General features: G+C 35.7%; 1 protein-coding gene across 1 annotated transcript in view; it reads left to right on the top strand.

Annotated features, from left to right (window-relative positions):
- The window catches only part of LOC145247273 (organic cation/carnitine transporter 2-like), an 84940-nt gene that overhangs the window by 48406 nt on the left and 13635 nt on the right, over positions 1-22899 (top strand). The window contains exons 7-9 of the mRNA XM_080108878.1: positions 6187-6402; positions 16843-17072; positions 21975-22156. Of these exons, the coding sequence (XP_079965004.1) occupies positions 6187-6402; positions 16843-17072; positions 21975-22156 (628 nt within the window). The remainder of the gene's footprint in view (positions 1-6186; positions 6403-16842; positions 17073-21974; positions 22157-22899) is intronic.

Consider the following 22899-nt stretch of genomic DNA (forward strand, 5'->3'; position numbering starts at 1 on the left):
GATTGTACCATATTTTGTATGACGTCTCTTTTAGATAATGCGGTTATCATTGGCATATACTCTAAACTACTAGCATTACTACTAAAACGCATATAGCTCCCAATATATAATTTATATCAAATCCTACAGAAAATGTGCTGGTATACTTAATATAATATTTTGGTGAACATTATATTACTACTACTCATTTTTACAAAAATTATAATAATAATAATAATAATAATAATAATAATAATAATAATAATAATAATAATAATAATAAATAGCAGCAAACGAAAGGAGATTATACCGATACCGATATAAATCTGAACAGTGCACGCGAAACATGGCCTTGTAAAACAATGAAAGCCAATTCTATCACAATATGAACGGATGAATAACACAAGGAGAAAAAACCCTACCCTACCAAAACAAAACGAAAGATGTAGGAAGGGCGACAGGCGCTGCGAGGAAGGTGAGATCTCTCTACCGTGCTAGAAAGCTATTACTTAAAGTATCCTGTACTTCTATCAAGGTCACCATTTGCCAATGTATGGAGTATTTTTGCTACATGTTAAGGCTGGGTTCCCAACAGTTTTGGAAAATAGCAAACAGAATCATAGACAGAACTTATTCACCAGCCAAAACCAAACACTACGTCCTCTTCACAGCCAGTGGTATATGTTGATTGTAAAGCTTTGAAAACAGTATCTTCTTTTACATACCTCGGCTCTATTTTGTCTGATGATGCTAAATTTGAAAAGGACATCCAATGTAGAATAAATAAAGCTAGTGAGGCATTTGGTAGGTTGCGACACAGACTCTGGAACAGCCACGATGTGTCTCTAAAAGTAAAGGTGGCAGTCTACAAGTCTGTTGCTCTGCCTACTCTTCTGTATGGTGCCGAAACGTGGACCTTGTACCACAAGCATATAAATCAGCTTGACACCTTCCATATGAGATGTCTGCGTTTTATCTGCAATGTTGGATGGCAGGATTGTGTTCCGAATAGTGAATTACTGGAGAGATGTGAAATTACTGGCATTGAATCATTTTTGATCAGGATACAAATGCGGTGGTCCGGTCATCTTGTAAGAATGGATGACTCAAGAGTTCCTAAGCAACTTTTTTATGGGCAACTGAACAATTCTTGCCGTCCAATAGGGCGTCCCATGCTTCGTTACAAAGATAAACTAAAAGACAACCTGAAACGTTGTGGAATTTCTCTGAGTTCCTAGGAGAGTGCAGCAGGGGATCGCAGAAAATGGAGGAAGATGTATTTCCTGGGGACCAAAGAATTTGAACATAACCGCCTTTGTCATAGGGACGCCCTTCGTGCAAATATGAAGGCAAAACACAAGAAACATCCACCTAAAAATGAATATGTATGCCATTGTGGTTTCAGAGCACGCAGCAAAGCAGGGTTAGCTGTTCATTCGAGAAGGCATCTTTGACCTACGAGCATATGAAAGTTCACCATCTGCGGAGGAGTGTGCCGGACGTATACAGGATTGCAATTACGCATGTGGTGTCACAGAGCTTGGGAGCTGCTGAAGATTGCATACTGAACCCTCATTCATCGTCTTCAATGAGAGAATCCACCATATATATATATATATATATATATACATATATATATATATATATATATATATATATATATATATATATATATATATATATATATACCTGTATGATTTTCTTGTAAATATTCACAGAGTTATGTTTTTCTAGTTATAGTATTATAGGCAATTATTTAATATACATAGTAAAATACATAGATACAATATTTGTCTAATGCTCAACAATATTCACAGCATATATATATATATATATATATATATATATATATATATATGTATACATTTTTACGGTTCAATTAACACTTTTTTGAAAACACATGTTCTTTTATTTTCTCATAAGAATTAATGTTACAGATCTGCTTCATTAACAATCTTCAAGAAACGAAAAAAATTGTTATCACTGATTTTTTAATGTAGCAAATTCTTCAGATGGAGAATAAATCTAATTCAAACACAATCTTTATATGTCACAAACATCTCTGATGTCGAGGGTGTAATTCTCGTCAGATCTTTATTTATTTATTTTCCTCTTTTAGTGATACTTCTATATGTATAATTATTCGTTTAATTCATTTTAGTTAATATAATTTACCTCCTCATATTTATTTTCTCCATTTATTAATCATTATCTATTATTTTTAATTTAAATTATTGTTTTTTTATACTACAATACTATTAGAATTTGTTTACCACTTGTTTGTCTGTTAACACTGAAACAGCTGTACTTTCCTGATTATAATAATTCCTGTTATTCATCTTATTTAATTTGCCTCCTAAAATTTATTTCTCCATTTATATCTTATTGTATATTATTATCAATTTACATTGCTCTGTATTTAAACTACAATATTATTGGAATGTATTTGATTATCTGTCTACGATTATATATTTCGTTTTTTTACATTTTTTGTCCATACGCTAGTTTTTTTTTTAACTAAGGGGAGATCACTCTTATTTCCTTTTCTTATATTATCTTTTTCTTAGTTATTTCCCTTTACTTATTTCTCGTGAATTTGCATTTGCTGGCTAATTTGTGAATTGTTATTATTTTACAATATTTATATGTTTTTGCCATTATATTTCCATAATATCTAGCTAGCTCTTTATATGATATATCCTTGTTATATATAGTACTTCTTAGTTATCTCTTGTTATATTTATGCTTCATTTTTAAGCTATATAGATTTAATAAATCTATAGTTATCAGTGCTAAACTGTCTCTATTTATGAGTTCATCACCAATCCTTTAACTGTTACTAATGTTATTTAATCTAACCTAATATGTTTGGTATGTCTCATTATTTGCTTCGGTTTTAATTTGTTGATATTTTAACAGTAGGTTTCCGCATAATTTACTTTTCATTTATACTTTCTATAGGAAGCATAAGTTATACTGTAATCTTCATTTTTATCCTTTTTATCCCCCCTAGCATTATGTATATTTATTTACTTATTCGTTTATATATCTTCAATTTTTGTTATTCATTTCATTAAGTCTCGTCTAATGGGGAATAACAGGTACTTATCCTTATGCAGTCGTCCCTGCATTACATCCAGGTGCTTATTTAATAAATCATCCTAAGATTTTTATATGTGATATGATTCAAGGATACAAAGGTTAAATCTTTTCGATTTATTTGGTTTATACTTACTAGCCCTCTCTTCTACGGACCATTTTATTTTATATTCCGTTTTATTTCTACGGAAATCTGTTATCAATGCATCTAGTGCTGCGTTATTTATCTTCCCACCTTTTCTGATTCTAATATTCATTCCGTTATTACTACTTTTATTATTATTGTAATTCTCAGTGTTATTTGTGTTTGTTTCATTACCTATCTTTAAAGGATTACCTATCTTTGAAGTATTTAAGGTGAATACAGAATCTATCTCCGAATTGGCCTCTATCGATCCCAAGTATACTTTACTATTGTTTTCAGTATGATCCTACATTTATCGGCAGCATATGAAGTTGGGGATTTCCCTTCTAGTGAACATTCATCTTGGTTTCTGAAATTACACCTATTTTCACTATATTTATTCTGGGTTTCCTTATCCTTTCTGATTTTGCATTGTTGAAGCTTATTATAATTTTGGTTGAGTAAGATGATGTGTAAAAAGATTGCTTAGCTGTATTTTATTAACTATTTTGCTTCTGCGGAATGTGTTTATCAATACTTTCGTAGAATTCCTTCGGAATGTTATTTTTTATGTGGTGACTGTACGGTGGATTAAACCAGACCTGGTTCCTTCGTCTGTTCCCCCCCCCCTTATTTTATCTATTGTGCTAGATACCCCTCTCTCGTTATTACTTTTTGTAGTTTTTTACCATTTTATTTTTCTTCAATAGTTCCTTTCATTGCCAAATCATATTATATTACATTTGACGGTCTATTAATTTTTCTAATTTTTGTTTCTATTTTGAGCTTCGCTCAAATAACGAAATTGTCCGGTGTATCTGGATATTACTAATTCTTGGCTAGTGTCTTCTTTATTTCTATTAAAACTTGCTTGATTTACGATAGTCTTAATATATATATAATGGAGAAATAGTTTGCTTAAAGCCTTTCTAGTAAATATGGTGACGTATTAGAAGGTTATTGCAAGGCAGAAAACCGGGTGTTGAAGTAATGTGACGTATATAAATAAGATAAATGAAAGTTATCGAAAGTATTTTCTAATTCTCGTAAATCCATTTTGTTTCCAAAATAATCACAAGTACAAAGAGTAAACATAAATTTACTATTTGGAATAACCGAGATGGTGATAGCTTTACTATCTAAAGAATGTTATCATTTGAGATAACCGAGATGGGGATAGCTTTACTATCTAAAGAATATTATCATTTGGAATAACCGAGATGGTGATAGCTTTACTATCTAAAGAATATTATCATTTGGAATAACCGAGATGGTGATAGCTTTACTATCTAAAGAATATTATCATTTGGAATAACCGAGATGGTGATAGCTTTACTATCTAAAGAATATTATCATTTGGAATAACCGAGATGGTGATAGCTTTACTATCTAAAGAATATTATCATTTGGAATAACCGAGATGGTGATAGCTTTACTATCTAAAGAATATTATCATTTGGAATAACCGAGATGGTGATAGCTTTACTATCTAAAGAATATTATCATTTGGAATAACCGAGATGGTGATAGCTTTACTATCTAAAGAATATTATCATTTGGAATAACCGAGATGGTGATAGCTTTACTATCTAAAGAATATCACTTCTGTTTCAAAAGTAAAGGGCCAGAAAAGGCAACAAAAAAGATGAAAAATATCTTAAAAAACGGAAGCAGAAATACGATTAGTAGAGCGTTTAATCAGAAATAGGACTTAGTTTGTAATTATTTATGCATTTGAATCGTTGTATTTTCTTACCGATTGTCATAATTATTATTATCGTCGTTTTTACTCTTATTTTTATTTATTTAGTTTTTCTTTATTTGTTAATTTATTTTTTTACTTAATTTTAGCGAATTCGAAATCAGTCAGTGTTTTAATTCAGCCGAAAGCATCAGCAGTAACTGTGCTGATTAACTCCGCCATGTGTTATCATGGAAACATAGCACAAGATTAAATTTATTTGTATCTTCCTATCACGAATTTGTGTGTTGTATTAAACTTGTAGTTCTTATATTTTATATAAATATATTAATACAAAATGTTTTCTCATTAAATTAATTTCCATTTATTTTTATTTATTTTATTTTTATATTTGTTGAAAATATTTAAAAATCTACGAAAACATCGACTGGCTTCGACGTTGAATTATTAAAGTAAAAAATCAAATCCACTAGCGAATCAGTTGAAATGGCACGTGGTAAACAGCGCTCTTCATTGTCGGTTGAAATTGAAAAAAAAATATTTTAAAATCAACGTAAATGGCGTACTTACGAAAATGACTTACTTCCTTGCTGTATTATAGAATTTTTTTTAGGTGTCAGCAAAAATTTTAAAAATAATTTTAAAAATCTAGGAAAATACAAACCGTCGCTGTATTATGAAAGTCAAAAGCAAGAGCACCAGTGTACCCGTTAAAATACACGTGGGAAACAAACGCGTTTAGTTATCGGACATAATTATAACATTTTAATATATAATTACATTTATAATATAGAATCAATGAATCTTCAAGTCTTCTATAACTAATGTTATTTTATGTGTTGCCATTGAATGAAATGCTGAGTAAATGGTTTTCAAGAGTAGTCATTGTCGTATTTGTCGTAACAATAGCAATGTGTCTCTTCATATCTCTTATTTCTTCTTTAAATTATGTTAATCATCATTAAAAATTCTGTCTCTTCATATCTCTTATTTCTTCTTTAGATTATGTTAATCATCATTAAAAATTCTCGCCATCGTAACAAATGTACTCTCCAAATGAACTGACACCAAAACATTTTGGTATTAAAACGAAAGACAAAATCATTAAGCAGAAATATATATCGATGCATGAGTTGCAATGCAATTTGGGTGTAAGTTTTAAAATTAGTAAAGACGAGTTTATATATTAATTACGAACAGATGTATTTTTACTTGATATTAATGTATTTCTATGTAAAATTATTTGTTTGTATGCTCATGTATTTTCAAACCATCTTTTCAGGCTTATACAAGAATCGCCACGTTTGCTTTTCACAAAGAATAAGAATCAACAAGCTTTTAAAATTGTTAAGTTGATGGCAAAGACAAACAAGCGATTATTGCCAGCAAATATTGAAGAAGAGAACATCTCTGTAGAGAAAGTTGAGTCTCTTGGCACTTGCAAGGTATGGACGTCGAAAACATTATGTCTGCAAAACGTCATTATGGCTATAAATTGGTGAGTGATCCCAAAATCCGATAGCGTGTTCGATATTTTTATATTTATTTATTAATTCTATATGCGTCTAAACGTCTGTAACGTTCATATATACATATAATTATGGTAATAATTAGTTAAATAGTATCTACGTATATCTACACTTTAACAATGTGAAATCAGCAGTGTAGTGCTAAGCCTTTACAGAAGTCGCACGATTCGAACCCCGGAACAAGAGTTAGAAGTAACATATTCGAGCGAGTTAACAGATGAGACTACCATAAATTATGACGTTTTCACAACAGAGTCGGTCCTAGGTCACGGAACTAGTTATTATGTTTTATTATGACGTCACAAGACGAGAGAGAAAGACAAAGAAAAAAAAACCCTACGACTTGTTATAAATAATAAGTCTAAGTGTATTACAAAACCACTAATTCCTTGTTACATCAAATCGTTTGAGTGTGAACACTGTAAAATTCCGTGTTTGTGATCGGGGTGGTGGTGGTAGATGCGGTGTGTAGATGCGGGGCGTAGGTGCGGGGCGGTAGGTGCGGTCGGCGCGTCTCCTGCTTTTCTCTCTAACTGCCTGCTCGCAAAGAAACCCCGTGTTTTATATATTTTGGCTAGCCCGTTGCACATCGCCTTTGTACCTAAGACTGCTGATACGCAAGATATTAATCTCCCATTCATACGTATCAAGTGTTTCAACCGGTCAATTAGTCGGGTCGCTCGATCGACATTCAATACCGTATTTATACCTATCAAATGTCGATCCGTTCAACTTTTCTATTGTTTTCTCCGATCTATTTTTAGCGGTAGTTTTCTGTTTATAAAAGTTTGGCTTTCCGCTTGTTTCTGTTCAACTCTGTTATTTATCTACCGACTTGTATCAGTAATTCTAAAACCCATGAGCCAGATTCGATTTCTCGTCCCGCACTTTCCATATCTTTTAACTTAAACGCTTTACAGTGTTACATCACTCCCCTCCCACACAATGTTTTCCTTTACTTGTAAATGACACCGCCCCTGCCCTCGTTCTTGTGGTGGTGAGGGTAAAACTGAAACGGACAGTCCTGACCGCGTCAATTCATGCAAAAAGTTCACTTCTTCATGGTCAAAAGAACATTAAAAAATATATATATAAATGTCTCTTCTCGTCATTTATTTTTTTTCAAATAATTGGAGCTCTAATCACTCCTTACTTAAATAGAGCATTTAAAAAGAAATCTCTCCTCTTTTTTTCAAATTGGAGTCCTAATCACTCCCTCAGTTCATGTCTTTCGTTGTCATTTTTTCTTTCGGGACAGCGCTTGGTTTCTCCTTACAAACACTTGGTTCTCCCTCTGAGCTCGCCTCCTCTTCCAGAGGTACAGTGGCCTGCTCGGTGGCAGTCTCGTCGGACCTGTCGGGAAGACAACACCCCTTGGCTTCTTGTCTCACTCTCAGCCCTTGCTACCAGTCTCCCGTTCCTAGCCGGTAATTTCCCATACTTCTTCAGCACACATCCTACCGAGATAATCAATAATACGAGGGCGAGAATGCCAAGCGTTGCCGATCAAGTGATAACATGTCTCGTGGTACCATTTCCTGGTTCCACAACCCCCATTGCGTCTAGCCTATCCTTTAATCGATCTATGTTGATACTCTTAACCGGTCTCAACTACTCCATTCCGATCTAACAACGATAAGGATGTAACTACCTGCAACTTGCTACCTTCCATCAACGTGTCACGCCCCAATGAGCTGTAATACTTCCATAGGCCCTCCGTAGATCAACCGGCAGTCTCAGATGATGAGGTAATTCTGCTTGTATTCTTAGTAATACTTTCCTACGTCCGAAAGACGATACCGAAGGCAGTTTCTACCACAAGTGTCAGCATACACGTGAGCAGCCTTATCAAAAAGCTGAAAAATATGAGTGTCTGTCAGACAAAACCTCCTCACTTCTATCCTTCTTATCGGGATAACTACGGTTGCTTTGACTCTTTTCACATCAGGGTGGTCCCTGTTCCAGCCAGCCACACCTACACGACCGAGGGCGTCCACCCTATTGCGCGATGGCGTAACCATCCGGAGCCAAGCATTCACCCTCAATGCTACACCCTCTCATTCTTAATACTAATCACATACTAATTCCTTATTCCCTCGATTCTTCCCCTGTCCTCCTTTTCCTCCGGAGCTCTGCAAGGAGTATATTGTCTTCTCTTTGTTAGGGCCCAACCGGCCATAGGTGCCGGCAAGAGTAGCTCCTCGTAAACCTCCTTGCGTCCATCCGGTCTGTACAGAGCTGGAAGTCGCTGACTACTAAGGGAATAATCACCACGATACCCCTTAGTCCAAAATCTCTCCGTGCAGGTTGCGTTTTTCATGTCCCTTCTGATTCGGGGGACACCTCGCCTCCTGGCTGGGCAATCCTTCTTTGGGTGCCCTACCTGTTGACAGTGCCAACACTGCCATTCTGGCTGTTCTTTTAATAGGCCCACCCTGTTAATTTGCGAGGGTGGCCCGGTGGCGTTTCCCGACGGCCTTTGGGCAGGTTGTATCTGGGATACTTGATTGGTCTTCCGTTTATCCCGTTCCCGTTCACCAAACTTCATACAGGGACGTTCCCTGAGATGCCCCCCCATTTAGTGGGACACTCCACTGCTTTGTGACCTTCATGGCTACAGGTCCAGCATGCCAGCCCGCGTCTACCATAGGTTGGCTTAGACCACCCATTTCCAAGCCTCCATTCCTTCCGGCTGGGGTCTGCCTACTCTTCCCAGTTTTCGGGAGCGTCTGTAACGTCGTCTTGGTGCACCACCCGTGCTCTACACGGCTCTTTCCTCCCCTCTGATGATCTATTATTGGACCTTGCCTGATTTCGGGTGTACTTTGCCCTTACCCTCTCCCACTACCTAACTGCTCCTACCGCCATCACTACCGCCTGAGTAAGATTGTCTGGGGAACCCCGGAGTACGTCCCTTCTGACGTCCCCATCCCCAAGAGCATCGATGAACAGGTTTACTAATTGGGTCTGAATCACCGCTTCCTGTCTAATTATCTCGTCGGAATATGCGATCTTGGCTAATTCCTCCATGCGATCACCCAACTCCGATGTCAATTCCCCCTCCTTCTGTTTAATCTTCATGAGGCTTCTCATCGCCTCTATGGCAGTACCTCCGTAGCATATTGCCTTTGTAATGCCTCATTCAGCAGCGCCCAACTTATCCCCGGGTCCCCCTCGTATATCTTCCCGATGAATTTTGATACAGTCCCCACTGCACAGTCATTTGCTAGGAGTACCGTTTCTATGTCCTTCAGCCTATAAATGATCCTTTTCTTGTCCATAGCCCTAAGCCATTCCTGCAATTCCAAGGGATCCCCCAATAACTAGGGTTCCTCACTTTCCCCCAATACTTTCTGGAGTTGTTGAGTGCTCGGTGAGTACTCTTCACCTAAATCCCTTAGTTAAACGGAAAAATCCCGTTCAACAAGGTATATCTGAAAAAGGTGGGAAATTATATCGTGTGAAACGTTGGGGAAATTACATAAAAGGTGAGAACATTAGTCCGAAGAATTCAATATATATATATATATATATATATATATATATATATATATATATATATATATATATATATAATTCTGACTCTTAAAATTCAGAAACGCCGTATCAATTCGGGACGGACGCGAAATAATACAAAAATGGAAACATTGAAAAACTCTACCAAAAACAGGCAAGAATGACTAACCATTTTACATTCCTATGCAGATGCCATGCCCTTAAGCTAGTTCCATCAGGCTTTACGTTGAAACTACCAGTCAGCTCCAGACGGACACAGAAGATCGCAAAACGAGTAAAGCATGAGCTCGTCCGAGACAGAATCCTCAATAGTCGGTGGAATAACAATCAATTACAGACCGAAATTTCAAATGTCATTACCTCGAGCCTGGAGAGTATATATCGAACTGATGACAAAACCCGCATCAAAGATAACCGGGACATATCCAATAAGAAATAATTTAAGGAGGTTAAGTCTCGCTTAATGAAGAAATTGAAAAATCTAAAAGCTAAGGACGTAAAACTTCAGGTCCACCATTCACCAACAAGAGCCATTCTCAATCAAAGTAAACGTTAGCTAACTTCCACTGAGGAATCAGTGCTAAACAAAGGTCTCATCTATCAAGCGAATTCCATACTAAGATCTCATAGCTCCAATAAAGGAGATAGCCTTGAATAAGCCCAAGGCACAGGGAGATGAACTAAGGAGGAAAGTGAGACAAGCACTCGAGAATTCAAAGCCTCCAAAACCGAACATCTCAAAGGAAGAAGTATTAGCTATCAAGTCCCTGCGCGGAGACAATGATATCATAATACTACCAGCAGACAAAGTGTAGACATTTTATTTTCGACCTTTTGTCTTTCCTTCTCTCTCCATCCCCTTTTACCCCCTCTTTTCTTGGTTTATTTTGTGCTGCTACTACTTGCTATATCCCGTGTTGAATGCCTGTCTTTCGATTCATAAAAGGAGATGTGTACACCATATTGTTGGAAGTTCTGAACACGAGAAAAAAGTCGGCTCGCTATCCTGCATCAAGAGAAAAGACGTTAAAAACCACAAGTTTAAACGAAAGAAACCAGTGGTTTGGTTTCTATTTCTTCAATCGAGATTCCTCAAGAAAGATGACACAGAATTAGTCAGAAAAGACTGTTTAAAAAATCAGTTTTGTAAACGAAATTACTACGACGTCTTAACCAAGGAAGAAATAACTATTTAAAGGCTTTATTCCTAAAGCCGTTCTGGGGAGATTGGAGATGTTTATACTGGAATTATTCATTTTCCTTTCTTGGCACAAGACTTGTTGCTTGAAAAAGCGCAATGATACTCGGTATAAACCGTTTTATACCCCCTCCCAAATAGTTCCAGCAAAAACCTAGCAGTCAGCCATGGTTCTCTCCAGAATGTGCCGCTGCCATTGCGTACAGGAATCACTTTTCCATTGCTTCCAACGTAATAGATGTATGGAGACTAAAGACGCTTTCAGGATTACCAGCAACCATTGTAAGAAAGTAATAAAGAACGCAAGAGAGTTGTATACTCAATCCGTCAAGTCTAAAGTAGCTGAGAAGCGGCTTGATTCACACCAGTTTGGCAAATAGCAAACAGAATCCTGAACAGTAGCGTGTGCTCTATCCCAACTATGATCAATGGACCTGAGGTAATCTCGTCAGTATCAGACAAAGCCAAACTCTTTGCCAAAGAACTTTGAGGCTAATTCTATCCTTTGCAAATGAAGGCCGCCAACCCCCAATATTTCCTCCTGTATCAGAAAACACGCTATGTATATACAAATATCTGTACGTGATGTTGCAAAGCTAATCAAAAACCCTGATTCCGGTTAAGCAACCGGCTCTGACGGTATTCCAATTATAATATTCAAAAGACTTTAACCAGAACTAGCACCCATACTTACAAAACTGTTTAAACGTTGTCTTAAGGAGAATTGCTTCCTACCAACCTGGAAAATCTCATCAGTATGCCCTGTATTTAAAAAGTCAGGTGATCGCTCATCTCCCTCTCAGTACATGCCAATAAGTCTCCTGTGCGCCATGAGTAAGTTGCTGGAATCTGTGTTAAATACAGAAGTAATCAACCATCACAACAAAAATAACCTTAATGACACTCAATATGGTTTCCATTCTGCTAGATCTACAGCAGATCTGCTTACAGTTATATCTCATAGGATTAGCGAATCTCTCGACGGAGGCAACCTTTCTAGGGCAATTGCTCTTGACATATCAAAGGCCTTTGATAGGGTATAGCATAAAAGTTTACTTCACAAGATCTCTAGCAATGGTATAGCTGGAAATGTCTTCCCAATTATTAAATCATTTCTCTCTGATAGGTTCATAAGAGTAGTAGTTGATGGGCAAAAATTAGAAGCCCACAGTATTAATTATGGAGTCCCTCAGGGGTCCATCATGGGCCCAACTCTTTTCCTAACTTACATTAATTATCTTCCAAATCACATCCTTACATCATTCGTAGACATTTATGCTGATGACACTACCATCTCTCATAGCACATCTAAGACAGTAAACGACCAAGTTCTCTTCGATTCTCTCTCCTCTGATCTTGAGTACGTGGTACAATGGAGAAAGGAGTGGCTAGTTACTTTTAATGCATCTAAAACCAAGCTTCTATCTTTACATCATACACGTTCTGATCCCGATCTGGCATAAATTAAAGTGAATTGATCTCGTCTTGGAAAGGCCTCATATTTTGACAAGCTTCTGGGCTTGACCTTTACTCCGGATCTATAATGGAACACGTACATCAAATCTGTTTCCAAAGCCGCTGGAAAAATGGTGGGATCCTTCTATTGATCCAGTAGATATCTCACTGATGATGAAATTCTCTATCTATATAAGAGCCAAGTACGTCAAGGATAGAGTACTGTTGCCACATCTGGACAGGAGCTGCTAGAAAGGACTTGTCCTGCCTTGATAGAGTTCAAAATATACATCGTAGCCTCGTAGGAGATGTCCTTTTCTCTTCCCTTCAACCTCTGTCTCACAGAAGAGATGTTTATCGTTATTTTTTTATAAGTTCTCGACTGAGCTTAAATCTATGCCCCCCCTCGCAAAACTGTTACAAGAAACACTTGTCTAGGTGAAAACACTGTCAATAATTCCCTCTACTCTTTATCTGGGCCTAAACATTAACGTAGATTCCATTAACAAAGCTTCTTTCTTAGAACTGCACGCTTGTAGAATTGTCTTCCGTTTTCCTGCTTTCCAGCTGACTACAATATGGTTGTCTTCAAGTCCAACATAAACAAGTTCTTGATGAGCCGTTCCATTTAAGTTCACAAATTTACCGAATTTCCATTTCTAACGATTACTATACTGTTCAATTCACTACTGTAACTCTTACCCCTCATCCTCAATTGGTCTCTGGTCCTTGATAATTGGTTATGCCTATGTAAAAAAAGGTCTTGAATTGGTCTTGTAAAAAAGAATACTATCTCCAATAAGGCATTAGAATTCACGTCAAAAGGAACTAAGAAATCTTCTATAGAAATACATTACTCCACAGAAGATTGTGATTATTTTCTTGGATTACAGGACCAAGAGGCTTGAAATTTTATCGAATGAGAACATTTAAGTTAATGGCGCAAGGGAGGTAATTTACATAACCCTCTTTTAAAAAGATTATGTGTTGACGTGTTTTATTTAAGTTCTTTGACACGCAGTAAGCCCTGACTACACCCACATTCTTACCCCTACTACCCCTTACACTATTGTTAATGGAGTTCTTTGAGAACCGCCAGAGGGACTAATTTGGCAGATACTGTTATTGGTGAACATAAAACTGACTATACCTTTATTTCCCTATTTACCTTCCCATGTATTAAAAAATGTTTATCGTTGTATTCTTTCGTGTTTTTTCCCTTCTTGTTGGGCAATGGGATAACGTTCACTGGATGTCATGATAAATTCCCGTTAAAAGTCAATGCTACAGTGTTAATGGAAAGAGCAGAATATTCCAAGAAATTAGCAGATTTAATAGAATATAGTGGCTATTGTAAAGTGGAAAAGAACACAACCTTGAAAACGGAGAGGAAGCTGTCACAGATAATCAGAAATAATAAGGACTGAATACCACCTACAAAATACAGACAGCTAGTACAACATTACAGCAAGCTACCACACCTATACGGCCTTCCTAAGATCCACAAAGAAGGTATTCCATTAAGGCTCATTGTCAGTGCCCGAGCTTAAGCATGCCATCCATTGAACCGATTTCTGGTAGATATAATCAACCCAGTACTCGGCAAATCCCCATCATATGCCAAGAATTCATCTCACTTCATGGAAATAATAAACAATGCTCTCATTTATTCCAAGCAAATGGTGCGACTAGATGTAGTGAATCTGTTCACGAAAGACCCCACTGATAAGACTCTAACAGTGGTACGGGATAAGCTGACTTTTGATGCCTCACTAAAGGAAGGTACTTGCATCCCAATTGACAATATAATGGAGATGTTGAGCTTCTGTTTAGAAACTACATACTTCGTGATGTGATCTGATATATATATAGGCTGGAAGAAGGTCTAGCGATGGGATCACCATCGTCCCCGGTACTGGCCAATTCATACATGAAATACTTTGAGGAAATGGCATTTGAATCAATACTACTAAAGCGAACAATGCGGTTACGAAATGTGGATGACACATTTATACTCTGGTCCTATAAGAAGATGTTCAAACATTACTAGACCATGTAAACCCTATGCGTCCAACTATACAGTTCACAATGGAAAAAGAACGTAAAGTATCATTCCTAAATGTGCTGATAACCCGCAATGGTCAGGAGTTTATGTCATCTTTATACCGAAAGCAAACTTTCACTGGACAGTACCTAAACTTCAACTCCCATTATCCATATAATGTAAAGAAATGAATCGTCCGTTACCTACAACAACGAGCAAAAGTGATATGTAGTAATAGCAGTGCATATCAATAGGAGATGGGCAGTTTAAGAGAAAACCTCCACTGAAACATCTATTTAGCGAGCATGACATCAGATCCAAGAAATCTGGACCAGACATAAAAGGACAAACCTCAGAAACTCCCACGGTTTGTAAACCATATGTGAAAAGTTTGTCCGATACCTGTCAACAAATATGTTATCAATATGACATCAGGATAATATTTAGGAGTGATTCAACTCCCCAGAAACAGTTTGTGAGAGTCAAGTCTCTTACAGAAAAAATCACGACTAAGAACTGTATATATTAAATCCCATGTAAATATGGAAAATTATACAAAAATGAGACGTATCCATAAAAAGTATGGTTAGAAGAACATCGAAAAGCCGTAGTACGTGGAGAGATTGGAATATCAGTTATATCACCATATCTAGAAGAAAAATGGAAACCATCTACCATTATGGGACGAGATTAAAATTATAGACAAAGAAAACCGTTGAAGAATAAGATGATTCAAAGAAGCAGCGCATATGCTGGGGAATAACCAATTACTAAGTAGACCTATATAGGATTTAATACGATATGGGAACTATTAATTAAACAATATATATATATATATATATATATATATATATATATATATATATATATATATGTATATTTTAAGCCCCCCTCTTTGGGTAGAGCACTGTGGTAAATAATCTCACCCGCTACTTAATTGGCTGAAAATGCGAAGCTCGTTGTTTGTTTACGAACAGGGAATTTGAGCACTATAAAAGTGGTGGCGGGTGTCTATTTAAATAGACATTCCGACGAGTTATTTACGGGCGTCGATTCAATTGTCGAGTAGGAGAACTGCCGACTGTCAACAGGACGGTTCTAGGTTCAATCCTTGGCTTGAGAGAGATGCTAGTCTAGCAGCACTGATGAGTTGTGATACAATGAAAGAGGACTGTATGTCAATGACTACACACATATATATATATATTATATTATATTATATCATATATATATATATATATATATATATATATATATATATATATATATATAGTAAAAATTCGTAATAAATAGTGACACTTACAACTAAAAATACAAATAGGTTTAAGGCTCCTAAAATTCGTACTAGAATTGTCTCCAAAGACCCGTGGCACATGGCGTAGAGTTCTTGGAAAAATCAATTGTAAAAAGTGATATTCTCCTGAAGTTTGAAGGTTTAATCCTCAGAGTGGGCGATCGAAAAATTAAATTACGAATTAATTAGGACTTCTATCCAACTCGAAATTTTTGTCCAAATTCCCAAGTTTGACAGAAACATCCCAAAGTTCAAAAGGATACATCTGAAGAAGGTCGGAAGTTTCATCGAACAAAACTTTGTGAAAATCACACTCAAGATGAGAACAGTAGTCCGATTAATCCAAATAATACGAAGATAAAATTGGTTTAATTTTCTGTTTGTTAATCTAGTTAAACTGCTGCATACAGTTCACGAAGATGTTGTCTTAAGCTTATTTTTTATTTACATAAAATCCTGTTTGTTGGTCGAAACTATTCCTTAATAATTTTGCAGATGTTCACCCTCGAAACCGAAACCAGCTAGTGAAATCGAGGCTTATTTAGCCAAGAACAACACACAAAAGAATAACGCAGAAGCAATATTGCTAAAATATCTGTATGTGATTTACTGTTCAACGCTTTTCACACGCAGAGGGAGAGCTGACAAGAGGATGTCGAATCTTGATATCGAATCTTCCTTAATTTAAACCAGAGCCCTTTTAGACGGTTGGCACTGCCACTAGAAAATTGTCAACGGTCCTACAACAGCGAGGAATGGTTGAAATATTCAGATAAGTTACTGAAAACTATTATTTCTCAACTTATAAATACAATTAAAGTTGGACAAGATTTGCGTTTCTTACATCTTTATTAATGACACGCGTTTTTATCTTATGTTCTTTGCTTTTACTGTCCTTTCAGGTTTTCCGTAAGTTTGTCTTACTATGCACTGACTGTAAACAGCAGAGATTTGTACCCTAACGTTCACCTGAATTTCTTCCTTGGCGCCCTAGTGGAATTCCCAGCGTATTTAATTGCTATATATTTACTAAAATACCACATGGGCAGACGGACTCTGTTGACATTGTCCATGGTTGCATCTGGAGTTGCTTGTTTTAGTAGCACATTCCCTTATATCTATGGAGGACCTGGTGAGATATTGCTGTTTTATTATTATTTTTATGTTTGGATTTTCTTTCATTATGTTTTACAAAAGCAATACAGACAAACAACACATGCATATATATGGTTATATATATGCATATATATATGTATATATATACATATCTATATCTATATCTATATATATTCCTATATATATAAAATGAACGTATTTTTCCCCTCTGATTTTGACCTTAATAGGATTAAATATCAAGACATTTCATGCAAATGTAATATGTACAAACTGCAGCACAATACCTGAGGTATGTTATAGGCATATTAACTCTCCACTTCCTCGATAATCGTGGATTGCTATATTTTTTTGCTGAGAGTTCACTGCCAAAATCGGTTAAAATCAATGGAAGTAGCAAAATCTTTTCTCTCTAATTTATTCCTCCTACCCAGTCACCATTTACACTGTTGCGGGATCGTTATAAACAAGGGACAGTTACGGTTTCAGTTTCTGTACTTCATAGTTTCCTAAAAAACTTGGAATTAAATTATACCGTGCCTTTCCGTTCTATGCTTCCTATTGGCTGAAACGCACCATGGCGTTAACCGATAGCGACATTCCTACAAACATTAATTCTTAGCCTCGTTTACTTTTACATTGCTTAATTACCATTTTTACACTAAAAAAAAGATTCTTTAATTTCTTTTTTTTTTCTCTAAAATTAATATTTAAAACATCATTCTCGTTTTATTTCTTTTTGTAGTTGCTTAAAAAACTGGAATGGGATTTTAACGTTCTTTTCTTTCTATGCTTTCTACTGGGTGAAAGGCACCATGGACAACCGAAACGAAGGGTTATTTATTCCATTTTCTTCTTTTTATCGCTGTGTTTTTTTTTGTTTTTGTTTTTCCGAAGACGTTCATCATTTTTTTACCCTTATTTTTGCTTTTTGTTTTTCCGATTTCTTTTTAACGTTTGACATTTGTTCGCTGTTTTTTTTCTTTTGGTTTTCCTGATTTTTTAAAGAAGTTTAACATCGTTTTTATTGAATATTTAAACAGGGTTATTACTTCGTTTATTCTTTAATTTACCTCCCCCTGCCTTACACACACACACCTCCAGAACCCCAGGCAACATCGGGTACCCTCGCTAGTATATATATATATATATATATATATATATATATATATATGAGAATAATGACTACATGATGTTCAAAAATCATACTTTCTTCCCAACGCTATAACTTTTTTTTCAAATTTTTAACAATTGTTTGCGTTCTGTTCTCTATATAGGAACCATCCAGAGTTATGCATTTCTCCCATCGTTTGATGCAGATCTGGAGACCGGTTTGTAGAACACTCCAGGACGTGACTTCAGAAATCAAGGCTGCATCATCTGGGAAACGCTTTCCTTTCAAAAACAACTTCATAGCTTGGAAGAGGTGAAAGTCAGAGGGTGCAAGGTCGGGAGAGTAGGGAGGATGGGAAAGGATTTCATAACTATACGCCTGTGCTTCTGATCTGCCGGTATGCGAGTTGTGGACCGGAACGTTGTCCTGCAAGAGAAGGGTACCTTTGCTGATATTGCCCTGCCTCTTGATTTTGATAGCTTCCCTTAATTTCCTCAAAAGTGAAGCATAATAGGCTCCTGTAATTGTGGTACCCTTTGCCAGGAAATCTGTCATCACTACTCACTGGTCTCAGAAGACCCTGAGCATGACCTTGCCAGCGGAGGGCTGCACCCTTGTCTTCTTTGGAGGTGGTTGGTCTAAGTGCTTCCACTGCATTGACTGGGCTTTGGTCTCTGGATCATAGTGATGGACTCAGATTTCATCCTGTGTAATCAAACTTTTGAAAAACTTTGACTCATCTTCTTGGCACATCTCCAAATTCATCCTCGAGCACTCGACGCGTACTCGCTTCTGGAATGGTGTGAGCAACATCGGAATCCATCTGGCAGACACCTGGCAGAGGAATAGTTATCCAACACGTCGTGAAACAACAACTTATAAAGATGAGAATAATAGTCCGCATAAATAAACAATAAAAAATAATATAAATAATACTCATCTCAATAATGAATTCCAATTAAAATAATAAAAATAAGTTTGTTTTTCATATTGAGACTCCAACCGCTCAACGTCATCTTTCCTTGATTGTGGAGTAAATTTCTTGAAACTTTTTGTCCGCTTATATCTTATTCACAGTAAGACTGTCCTGAGACATGGGACAAATCGGCTTCTCACTGCACTTGGTAAAGAAGTAATTTAATGTCCAAGTATCATTGAAAATTCTGCATTCAGCATCCACTTTCCAAATACAAAATGAAAATACAGTTGAATAAGTGTGATAAACTTTTTTCATAAATAAACTGTAAATTTTGTCAATGTTTTCAGAAAATAAATATAAATATCTGTTTAGTTAAAGTCTTCAAGGTAAAATGAGTAATATTTACAGAGAACGTCAGCGGGACGCATGATTAATGTTTATGAAAAAAAAAACGAAACTGGAAATGAAATGAAATAAAATAAAGCAGTATTTTAATTATGCACAGCTTCTTAATTTTTATTTTAATTTTATAAAAATAAATAGCAAATTAAAGAGTTGGGGATTTATTTTGAGAAATAATTTATTCAAAAGGAAATTGCGTTATTAGTATGGTACGCCCCGAAGTCATTTTTTCTCGCATCGTCAGGATTTCATAAAGAAGAAGGGATAAAGAAAGAGTTGGACAAATTTGTCGGGATGTAACACTGCATAGGATTCAGTTTTTCTTAATTTTGATGAAAATATTTTATTGCTGCAAGTTTTGAAAAATGTCACAATAATTTCACAGGGAAAAAGGTTTTTTAATTAAGGTATGAAAATATTTAAAAGAAACTACGGTACACCACGAACTATTTTTCTTCGTATCTGCAGCAATTCATGTGAGAGAGAAAGTTGTGGAAAGTAAATTTGGTGAGATGTTACGTTGTATAGCATGTAGTTTCACTTTTGAATGAATTGCTTATACTTGAAATAAATCTAAATAATTTCTCAGGAAAGTACGATTAAAGTGTTGCGTAATTATATCGAACATATCTTGTTTCATTTCATTTCATCTTCAGTTTCAATTTTTCCGTTCTTATACTTGTTTGATAAGCTACACAGTTTTAATATATTAGGCGGAAGATTCCTTTCTCCTGGCATTGTCAACACTTTTCAGAAATGTAAAAGTGACTGTACTACTAAGAATCACTCATTACTTTGTTCGAAAAGGGTCTAATCTAAATAACCGTGGCGCCAACATGCCCCAACATAGGAATCTACACCGAATTTTTATTATTTGCCGCAGATATATAGTAATTTTGTGATTTTTTTAAAAACACCGCATTCTCTTCTCTCATCAATAATAGAGAGTATACGCTTGGACACTTATACTTAATTTATTTCTTTTTGAATAATTAAATACGAAGAGCAGTAATTACATACACTTGTATTTTATTTCCGTATTTAAATCGTCTTATTTGATTCAGGTTATTTGCAAAGTATAATAACTTTTAAAATACGGAATTTATGATTTGTATCTAGCCAGACAACATTAAAAAAACTAGTGGAAAAGGCTTATTTAAGAAGAGGAGAATGATGATAAGATAAATTATGGCAAATTGAAAGATTCTAGTAATTTGCATCAGATAGGTGGCAGATGAAAGTAATGGGGGGGGTCGCTGTTGGACGAATGAAATAGAAAGCCGACTTAGACAACATTGCCCCTTTGAAACTGCCCCCGCTAATGTCTGCCATCAGTCGGTCGGTCATATCGACTCTCATTTTTTACGCTTATTTTTTTAATATTTTTATGCAGAAATGGAAGTGATTATGTTTTGATCGCTTTTTGCGGTTATAATATTTAAATTGAGATGGGTAGATTAGATAAAGATTACAGCCGGCATTTTGTTGAATTCAAAAGCCTGGTCTATCATTTTAAAAATATAATCATTGGTAATGAGTCTAGCGGGTTAGTCAAAATGTTTCGCGGGCGGGATTTGGTCTGAAGGTTACCGACCTTCGTAGAGAATCGTCACGCTAAAAAAATATTTTTTAATTATATGTTCACCCCAAAAAAGGGACATTGCCACTTTGATGTAAAGGGGCTACTATCATGGACCTAAGTTAAAGGGGTACTATATAGGAAGTTGGGAAGCCGAATGTCTGTTTACGTTACACTTGAATTTCTGTATGTCAGTACAGTTGGGGAAGCAGGGATCCGGAAGAGAATTCCAAAGTCTAGCAGTTCTGGAGAAGAAACTTGTTGAGTAGAAAGCTCTCTTACATATAGGGATCTTTACTGTATATGGGTGGAATTTAGCTGCTTGTCGAGTTTGTCGGGGGGTATTTACGTCGAGGGGGTACAAGTGCTTGCCGTTCGTCGGAGCATTCACCGTTAAAATACTTGTAGAACAGGCAGAGGAATGCAACATTTCATCGATGGGATAGAGTCTGGAGCTTGCATGACAGTTCAGGACAAATATATACACAGAATATTCCACGTTTAATTTCAGCTTACGATTACCTACGAGAATATAATGCGGAAGATTCTGTGTAGCTTATTTACTATATATTTGCATAATTTAGTACTTAACTCCACTCACATAATTTTCATTATTGAAGTAAATACTGAAAATCGATACATAAACTATTATATCTCATATTATAATTGTGGATACATGTGCACCTCGTACCCGGAAGCTTTTGTGTCAACCTCGACAACTTATAGGATATTTCGAATGGAGTTGGCTATTTAATCCATGAGACTAGATTAGTTGTAACCTTAATAACATGGTCATTTAGAACAAATTGTTATTCGTTGTTGATTTAATTTATTTGTTGCCTCACGTGTCCACTCAGAATAATTCAAATAATTAACATTATTCCATATTGTTTATATTCTTTTTCAGATTTACAATGGATTACACTGATGTTTTGCATCGTCGGAAGATTTTGTATTACAGCTGCATTTGGTATTATCTATCTGTATACGTGCGAACTCTATCCAACCGTAGCGAGAAATGGCGCCCTTGGAATTTGTATGACTTTCAACCGGGTAGGATCTATGTCATCACCATACATCATGATTCTGGTTATTATGTTCTCTTTTTATTATTTCATCACTTATTTTAATCGCAAATTATTCGTTTTATTTCTTCCGTTACATCTGATTAATGGTTATTTCATCCAATTTTGTTTGAAGTTACCAGGCACGGAGAAAACCATCCAAGTTAAACGTTATAAAAGCATTCTAGTTTCTCTTTCAGGATGAGATGAAGAAGATAAAATGATCCAAGATGACCATAAATGGCAATTGTTTACAAATATGTGAAGTTTACTTCTGGACTTTTTCTTATAAACAACAGTTACTTAAGACTAAGGATTATTTACGTAGATTAAATATCTAAAATTACACAAGGAAACTAAATACAGTGAGTTAGTTCCCTTCGTGAACGTTAAAAGAATTAGAGAAAAAAGTTCTCATTAAATATTCTTTTTTTTTAAAGTAAAAATAGCCAAAGAGTAAAATTCACAGTTGATTATTTTTAATAGCAAATATAGCCAATGATAAAAGTTCATAGAAAATGTTCCTTTTTAAGCCAAAAATAGACAAAGATGAAAATTCACAGAAAATTTTTTGTTACATTTTTTGATTCGCAATATTTATATATAAGGAGGAGACAACTCAGTTCGAACTATCGAAATCAAAATGAGCATTATAATGGGCACAATTCATTAGTAAAATCGTTAAAATCGTAAAAAAATGATGTTTTATATAAAGTAATTACTTGATAAATTTACGTCATTTTTTTAATATTACATCTCTATGTTGTG

This window comes from Euprymna scolopes, chromosome 25 (genome assembly GCF_053919585.1).
Source record: "Euprymna scolopes isolate OS-2025 chromosome 25, ASM5391958v1, whole genome shotgun sequence".
Taxonomy (NCBI): domain Eukaryota; kingdom Metazoa; phylum Mollusca; class Cephalopoda; order Sepiida; family Sepiolidae; genus Euprymna; species Euprymna scolopes.